Source organism: Marmota marmota, unplaced genomic scaffold (assembly GCF_001458135.2).
Source record: "Marmota marmota marmota unplaced genomic scaffold, marMar, whole genome shotgun sequence".
Lineage (NCBI taxonomy): Eukaryota > Metazoa > Chordata > Mammalia > Rodentia > Sciuridae > Marmota > Marmota marmota.
This window is the reverse complement of record NW_026000205.1, coordinates 4966996-4975500: the sequence shown is the minus strand read 5'-3', so window position 1 is coordinate 4975500 and position 8505 is coordinate 4966996. Positions and strand designations below refer to the sequence as shown.

The window sequence follows — 8505 nt, the reverse complement described above, 5'->3', positions numbered from 1 at the left end:
CCCCTGGGACCCGGAGAAGATGTCTTCGCGGACGGCGCTGGCCCCGGGCAACGATCGGAACTCGGACACGGTGAGTGGGGCCCGGCCCCTGGGGGAGCCCTGGCTGGGTCCAGCCACCGATCCCGTCGCCGGGTCGTGCCCCTCGCCCCGCGAGCCCCTGCCCTCGTTTCCCGGGCCCGACCCGGCTCGCCAGCCCCTGGCCCCCTCCGACTTCCAGGCCTCTCTGTCCTCTCCCCTCTCGGCCCAGCCTGACCCCTGGGGCGCCCCTCTCTCGGGACCCCTCTCCGGTCCCTCTGGAGACCGCTTCCGCTCGTCTCTTCCCTCCAGGAAGCCCCCTCCCCTGCCTCCCACGAGCCCCTCCCTTCCCGGCTGTTTAGCCCTTTCCCCTCCCGGCTCCGCGGCCGACCACTCGCCCCTTCCTGGATTTGCAGGGCTCCTGACCCCCTAGGCCCAGCCCTGGCCCTCTCCCAGCAAGGCCGCCCAGCCCTGCCTCTGCCCCGGCCCTCGCCGGTCCGGCACCGCCGCCCAGGCCCCCTCCTCTGGCCCCAGCCCTCCGGGCTCCACCGCCCCTGTGGGCAGCTTCTCTCGAGCCGGGTGCCACCTGCCCAGGCCCAGGGCCCTTTCTGGCTTCAAGGTCTCTCTACTCCCAGGCCTGGTGCTCCTCTGCCAAGCAGCCCTGTCCTTGGATTCCCCACGTCCCCTGCCCCCTCCCCCAGGTGCCACCTGGACCCTCTCTGGTCTCTTCCTCTCTCAGGAAGCCTTGGCCTCCCAACTCCAGGCCCCCAGCCCTGGCTCGGATTTCTAGGCCCTGGACCAGTCTGACTCCAGGCCTCATCCTCCCTGTATCTGCTCCTCAGCTCCAGGCAAGCCCCCTCCCCAAGCCCCCAACCTCCTGACCTCCGCCTGCGCCCGGGCTAGGCCCCTTCCCTCTGTGGCACCAACCCTTCCCCTGGAGTTCCAGACCCTTCCCTTCTCCTGCCCCAGGGCCTCCCCTTTCCTTGCCAGGGGTCTGTCTCCCAAGGAAGCCCCTCCTCAGCTTCTGACTCAAAGCTCAAAGGACTAGCTTCCCGTAGACTGGCTTCCAGAAGGCTCCTGGACACAAAGCCTCTGGTCCTGCCCTCCTGGCTCGAAGCCCTCTTCTCTTGGGGTCACTGCTGGAAGCACTGTCCCCAGATTCCTAGGCCTCTTGGTGGCCCACAGGGCTCAGCCCCTGTTGCTCTAGGCGCTCTTACCCGGGGAGCCCCTTCCCCACACTTCCAGGCCCCCAGGCCTCTGTCCAGTTTCAAGGACTGCTCCTAGAAGCTCCCCCTCTCCATTTCTGGGAGTTTCCCCAAGGCTTGGGCCCTGGCCCAGGGATTCCTGGCCTCAGACCTCCACCGCCCCTGTAGCTCCAGCCCTCTCCCCCTCCCCCAGGCCCCTCTGTCACTACACCATGGTCCAGACAGTCCCAGTGAGCCCCTTCCTGATTCCTAAAGACCAGCCACCAAACAGCCCAGACTCCTTTTCTACTAGGGTCATTGTACCTGCCCCCCCAGGCCTCTGCTGCCACCCCAGGTCCCCTCCAGAGGTCCTTCCCTTCTTTATCCTGCAGGGCCCTTCCTCCAGAGATGCCCCACTCCATTGTTGCGGTGGGCAGTTTGGAATCTTGGCCAAGGCCACCCGCCTCCCTTCCCATTCACTACAGTGAGGTACCAGGGAGGAACCTGGCCCCTGGTTCTGGGTCCTAGTGTGGCTCTGCATGCTGGTTTGCTCTGTGTCCTCAGAAAACTGGTTCTCCCTCTTTGAGCCTCAGTTTCTTGACCTGGAAAATGGGGGTGACCATTGGGTCCCTCAGAGGATTATCAAGGCAGTGTGGGTGAAGCGCTCCTCTGATGTTGGCCACTGTGCGACTGTGGAGATGAGTCAGAAGGCCAAGCACTCGTACCCAGGCCTGTCATTAGTCGTTGCGGGAGCTTGCAGAGCCTGCTCCAGCCTCAGTTTCCCCGACTCTGAGGGGGCTGACGCTGGCACCTCCCTGCCGGGAGATTTTCAGGAGGATGCTCATTGTCATTTTTGCTGCTTAAATTATTCAGATAAACTCGGGTTCCAGTTAGGTTTCTCTTCCTCCCTGGCTGTGTGACCTCCAAACCTCAGTTTCTGTGTCTGTACAATGGGGTTGATACCAGGACTTCCTCTTGTGTTGGTGGTTGCGATCTGTGCCTGGTGGGGACTTAGGATGGCTGGTTCGCTCCTGTCCTACCACTCCAGACAGTGAGGCCTGCCTGTCCCCTGTCTGGAAACCACCTGTCTCCCTCTGGGATCTGAGGTGGCAGCCCCCTCTTCTACCTGGTTGCCATGGTAACAGCCATGGGTTATGCTCTCCTCCCAAGGTCTAAAGCCCCACCAGGGGTCAGCCTCCCAGGTTCCCGAGCAACAGGCCTGGCTTCGGTGGGAGAGATGGGGCAGTTTCAGCTCCTGCTCCCAACTCCTGGGGGCTTTGTCACCACTGCCCCAGCTGCTCCTCCCAGGGGTCCCTCAGCGGTGCTGCCTCCGTGGGTGCCATCCCACCTTCACTTGTGCCCCCTGACAGGCCCCCTGCGGCCTCCTAGCCCTCATCTCAGTGCCCTGTCACCAGGGCTTCCCCTCCCCTGGGAGGAGGCCTGGGCTGGAGCAGCGCTGGGGTCAGTGCTCTGGGTTCGGATCCCAGCTACTCCACTCACCCGCCCTGTGACCTTGAGCAGGTGCTCTCCCCCCTGAGCCGCGGGGACTCTGGGGTCCCTGCCTGGAGAATGCATGTCTTATTGGCCCCCGCTGGAGGCCGGGGGAGGGCCCGCCTGCCAGGCATGTGCCTGGAGTGGCAGCCCTGGAGGTGGCTCCTGCCCAGGCTTGAGGACCTTGTCTTCTTGCCCCCTGTGAATGAGCTGTGTGACCTTGCCCAGCCCCTTCCCTCTCCAGGGCTCAGCTCCTCTGGCGCGGGGAGGTGCAGGTGCCCCTCATCAGGCTTGGGTGTCAGGCGTGGGGAGCTGTTCGCCGCTTGAGGCTGGGCCGCCCTGTGCCTCGCCGTAGGGGCGGGCGGCGTGGGAGTGTGGGCAGGAGCTGGCTGGGCTGGGACCCCGGCCTGGGCCTCAGTTTCCTCCTGTAGAATGGGGGACACTGCTGTGCGGGCGTCATGCCACGTTAATGAAATGTGCAAGGTGGCCTGGCAGGGAGTCCCTGTGAGGAGCAGTCAGGGCCCCCAGCCCATTGGCTACCTGGCCTGTCCTCCTCGGCGTCCTCTGTCCTCTGATTCCTACCTCTGGCCCTGAGAGGGCACGGGGACGGTAAGGACTGAGCAGAGCCATTTTGGCTGAGCCTCTGACACGCTGGGCCCAGCCCTGAAAGGGAGCCACGGTCCCTGGGGCTCACAATCCAGGACAGGGCAACTCGGAGCAGGCAGGTGACCTGTGGGGGAGGGAGCCCGGGAGGGACAAGATGGCAGGAACAGAACATTGGGGACAGAGGAGTGAGGGCGTGGGAGATGGCGGGGAAGGGTGGTGAGGGCAGCCCGAGGACGAAACAGTGTTTCCCGTGGCGGGCGGGTCTCGGTGGCTGGGCCAGGCTGTTGGGGCGAAAGGAGGGCTTGGAGTAGAACTGGGGCGAGGATGATGGGACTCAGCAGTCCCCTCTGGGTGCTCAGGGACACGTTCCAGGACTTCCAGGAGACACCTGGTATGGGGGATAAGGCAAACCCGGCACATACGTACCCCTGTTCAAGTTCAATTATAAATTAGGTACAGTAAGAGGTTAATAATAACCACTGCTGGGCTTGGTCGTGCCCACCTGTAATCCCAGCTGCTTGGGAGGCTGAGGCAGGAGGATGGCAAGTTCAAAGCCAGCCTCAGCAACCTAGTGAGGCCCTGAGCAACTCAGCAAGCCCCTGTCTCAAAATAAATATAAGAAAGGGCTGGGGATGTGGCTTTGTGGTTAAGCCCCCCTGGGTTCAATCCCCAGCACCAAATAAAGAAATAACTACTAATAGGACAATTATAATATAGTATAATAAAAGGTGTTTAAAACTTACAAAATGTTCATTACTGGAATTTTCCATTTAACATTTTCGGATTGTGGTTGATCACAGGTAACTGGAACCACAGCAGGCAACACTGGGTGAGGGGGGACTAGCGCCAATGTCTGGCCATCGGGCTGATGTCTGGGTGTGGAGCAGAATTGAAGGGCTGCAGCTGGGCAGTTATGGATGAAGCCGAACATTAGGATCTGTGGTGGTCGGGATGGAATGTCATTGACTGGGTTGAGGGTCACAGCATTTAGAATAAACTGGAGTCCCAGTGAGACTGCGGAGGCTGGCTCCTGAGGCCGGGATGCTGCAGAGCCGGGCCTTCCCTCTTGTTCCTGGAGCCTCTTGTATACAAATGGAGGGTCCCGAGGGGATGTGGTTCTCTGCAGCCCAAGTTGGAAAAGGGCCACAAGGGGCCAGGGCCAGGGCCCTCGAGAACTGCCCAGCCACAGGTGCCGCTGGAGGCGGGGTCGGCCGCTCACGCTCGTCTCCCCCGCCCAGCATGGCACCTTGGGCAGTGGCCGATCTTCAGACAAAGGACCGTCCTGGTCCAGCCGCTCCCTGGGTGCCCGCTGCCGGAACTCCATCGCCTCCTGCCCCGAGGAGCAGCCCCACGTGGGCAACTACCGCCTGCTGCGCACCATCGGGAAGGGCAACTTCGCCAAGGTCAAGCTGGCCCGGCACATCCTCACCGGGCGGGAGGTGAGTGGGCACAGGTGGGCCGCACCAGAGTTTCCAGAGAGCTCAGGGTTGGCCGCGCTTCGCCTTATGACCTCAGGTGGGTCCCTGACTCTCAGACTTTACCCAAACAACCCCAGTGCCCAGAGAAAACCAACTTCAGGCCTTCCCGAAACTCAGGAAATGGGACGGCGGGCAGAGCCCTTCTCGTCCTGAGGATGCACGTGGCCTCTGCGTGCTCCTGAGCCACCTCATGGCCTTAGTGGTGGCTTGGGCTCTTCCAAGTCTTCTGGAGATCTTGAGAACACACTGACTTTATTCAAGTTTGGCCTCACTCTCCAGAGTCCTGCCCCCCCAGAGTCCTGCCCCGCCAAGTCCCGTCCCCCATGCCCCCAGTGGGGAGTCCTACCTGCAAACATTATTGCAGAAAGAGCTGTGCAAACCTCCAGCCACACAGGAGAGCTGAGGCTCATGCTTAAAGGGAAAAAAGACCGTGGGTGGTTTCATGGTTTCCTCTGGGCTCTTTGCAACTATGGAATTGGTGGCTGAAGTCCTGCTGGGCATGGACTCTCCGTGCCCCTAGGCAGCCTATGGCATAGGCACAAAAGACTCCAGGCCCCGATGGTTTTATGGGCAAATTCTACCTAACATTCAGATGTCATGCCAGTTCTTCCAGAGTCTGAACAAAGAGGCTCTGCTGCCCAAAGGGTGTGTGGGGTGTGTGCATGGTGAGCCTGCGCGCGCACAGTGCTGGGGATGGAGCCTAGCACTTCACGCTTGCTAGGCACGTGCTCTACCACTGAGCCACGTCCCCAACCCCCCCAACAGATTTGTATGTGCCAGCGTAGCCACAAGAGCCAAACCAGACCAGAACAGAATTATGGGCCAAGCTTACTGGTGAATGTAGGTACAAAAATCTTGTTTATTTTTTTGAGACAGGGTCTCAGTGTGTTGGCCAAGCTGGCCTCAAACCAAAAACCTGAAACAAAATATTAGCAAATAGAACCATCGGCAGATGAGTGGAACAAAGCGGTGCGATAACAAAGCTGGGTTTATCCCAGGAATGCAGAGTTCTTTTCCATTTGACAATTTATTCACGCACTTCGTCACATTCACAGATTAAAGGAGAGAAACCATATGATCTTCTCAATACTGGCATGAAAAGTGTTTGACAAAATTTTTAAAAATCTATTCGTGAGAATATGAGGAAAGCTAAGGGACCCTCTCCCCCACACAGAACATGTAGTTCACCATATGTGGATCCTGCACGTGGTTCCAGAGGTTTCTGAGAGGACTGGATTATAAGGGAATGAGGCTCCCAGGGAAAGAGCTCTGTAATCTAGTGTATCTGGGGGTGGCCCGGAACCCTGTGGGAGAACTATGGACCTGGGGCTAGAGGAAGACTGGGTGGGTACTGGGGATTGAACTCGGGGTTTCTCTACCACTCAGTGACCTGCCAGTCCTTGTTGTTTATTATTTTTTTTTTTTTTAATTTTTTAGAATTTAATCTTTATCTCATTTATTTGTTTTTATGTGGTGCTGAGGATCGAACCCAGTGCCTCACTGTGCTAGGCAAGTGTCAACCCGACCATTGAGCTACAGTCCCAGCCTCTATTGTTTTAAATTTTGAAACAGGCTGTTGCTAAGTTGCAGAGGCTGGCCTTGAACTTGGGATCCTCCTGCTTCAGCCTCCCAAATTGCTGGGATTACAGGCCTGTGCCCCGCTGCCTGGTTTAGATTAGGATTTTTTTTTTTAAGCCACTCATTGGAAAAGTGCATGGGGTTCTATCCCAATGTGTGATTTAAAATAGAAACTAAACTGTAAAATAAGTAAAGTTCAATAATATTTGAATTCTTTTCCCCATTGAGGACTGCCTCAAAGACCTTTTAAAAAAAAATCTTTAAAGGTTTAAAGAGTTTAAAAGACTATTAAGCTGCATAACCTTGACCAAGTGACATGCCTCGGTTTCCCATTTGTGGGTTTTTGTTTTTGTTGGTACCTGGGACTGAACCCAGGAGCACTATACCCCTGAGCTACAACCTCAGCCCCTATTTTTTAAAAAATTGAGACAGGCTGTTGCTAAGTTGCTGAGGCTGGCCTCAAACTTGTTGTCCTTCTGCCTCAGCCTCCTGAGCTGCTAGGATTACAGGCATTTGCCACTGCACCCAGCTCGGATTCCCATTTGTGAATGGGAGTGGTCCTGGCACTCCTCCTGTGGGGTCGCTGTGAGGGTGAAGAGGTCCCATTTGTGCATCATACAGACCAGGGCCTGGTGTCCAGTGTGTGGGAGTAAAGTGAGCTAGTTGTTATTTACCATTTCATCTTTGAACAAAGATGTGATGGGCTGGATGTGGTGGCACACATCTGTGATCCCAGCAAGGAGGCTGAGGCGGAAGGACTTCAAGTTCAAGTTTGAGGCCAGTCTCAGCAACTTAGCAAGATGCTGTCTCAAAAAATTAAAAGGACTGGGATATGGCTCAGTGGTAGACCACTCCAGGTACCTCAAAAAAAAAAAAAAAAGGATGGGGTGGGTAAAAGCCCTGAGATCTTGATCACCCTTGCACACACAGACCCTGGAGCAGCCTCTTTGGGGTCTCGCCATGGAATGGGGGATACTTACCTGCAGAAGTAAGTGTGGCACTGGAGATGGGGGACTGTATGTGTGTGCCCCTGGCCAAGGTCCTCATCCTCTAGAAATGGCCTGGATAGAGGGCTTCTCTGAGAAGAGGCATCCAGGGTGATCAGAGTTGGGGACCTCCCCGTGTCAAGGGCCCAAGGAATCCTGATCTGTCCCTTCCTCTCCCTCTAGGTTGCCATCAAGATTATTGACAAGACCCAGCTCAACCCCAGCAGTCTGCAGAAGGTGAGGCCCAGGGAAGGGGAGCAGGGCCGGAGCCAGTTTCCAGGGACAGCCGGGTGACCTGCCCAGCCCCCAAACCCTCCCCCTCACTCTTCTCTGTCTTCCTTTCTGGCCTCGACAGCTGTTCCGAGAAGTCCGCATCATGAAGGGCCTCAACCACCCCAACATCGGTGAGGAGGGGAAGGGGTGGGCTCCGAGGCAGGCCACCAACTGGAGCTCGTGGGAAAGGAGAGAACTGGGGGAAGAAGGACCAGGGTTACAGCACTTAGACCTGGTTCCTCACAGTGGCGTCAGTGCTGTGTGACTTCAACCTCTCTGAGCCTGTTGCCTCCTCTAGAATGAGGGAGATAAAAATCCTATTTCAAGGTCATTGTGAGGAGTGGATAAGTTCATGCATCCAGAATGCTTCATTCAGGGCTGAGCTTTGGGATCTGATCTGTTTTCATCGGGAGCATCGTTGTCATTATCATTATTAAGCAGGGAGGCGACAGAGGGGTCTTATTGAGAGCCGCAGGGTCTGGCCTTGCAGCATCTGTTGATCCATCTTTTACTCCATAAATACTGGGTGGCTGCTGTGTGCCAGTGCCAGGGAGCAGTAAAGAAAGCGGACTAAGCCCTGGCCTCGCCCAGCTGGTGTGTGTGTGTGTGAGAGAGAGAGAGAGAGAGAGACGCGGAGTGGGGCTGACCAGTTTGGAAAACCTCCCGCCAGTAGGGAGCCGTTGAGGGTTCTGGAGTGGGGGGCTGTTGTGGTTGGCACATCCTCATCGTTCGAGTCCCGGTGGAGGGTGGAGGGGCGTCCCCTTCCCACCTAACCCTGTGCTCTCCTCTCCCGCACACGGCAGTGAAGCTCTTCGAGGTCATCGAGACGGAGAAGACACTGTACCTGGTGATGGAATACGCAAGTGCCGGTGAGGCCCGCCCCGCCCCGCGCCC

The 8505-nt window shown here is 57.5% G+C and overlaps 1 protein-coding gene across 1 annotated transcript in view; it reads left to right on the top strand.

Moving 5' to 3' along the window:
* Nucleotides 1-6: 6 nt before the first annotated feature.
* Mark4 (microtubule affinity regulating kinase 4) overlaps nt 7-8505 on the top strand; it is a 26744-nt gene continuing 18245 nt past the window's right edge. The window contains exons 1-5 of the mRNA XM_048791241.1: nt 7-70; nt 4535-4735; nt 7522-7575; nt 7694-7742; nt 8415-8499. Of these exons, the coding sequence (XP_048647198.1) occupies nt 20-70; nt 4535-4735; nt 7522-7575; nt 7694-7742; nt 8415-8499 (440 nt within the window). The 5' untranslated portion in view covers nt 7-19. The remainder of the gene's footprint in view (nt 71-4534; nt 4736-7521; nt 7576-7693; nt 7743-8414; nt 8500-8505) is intronic.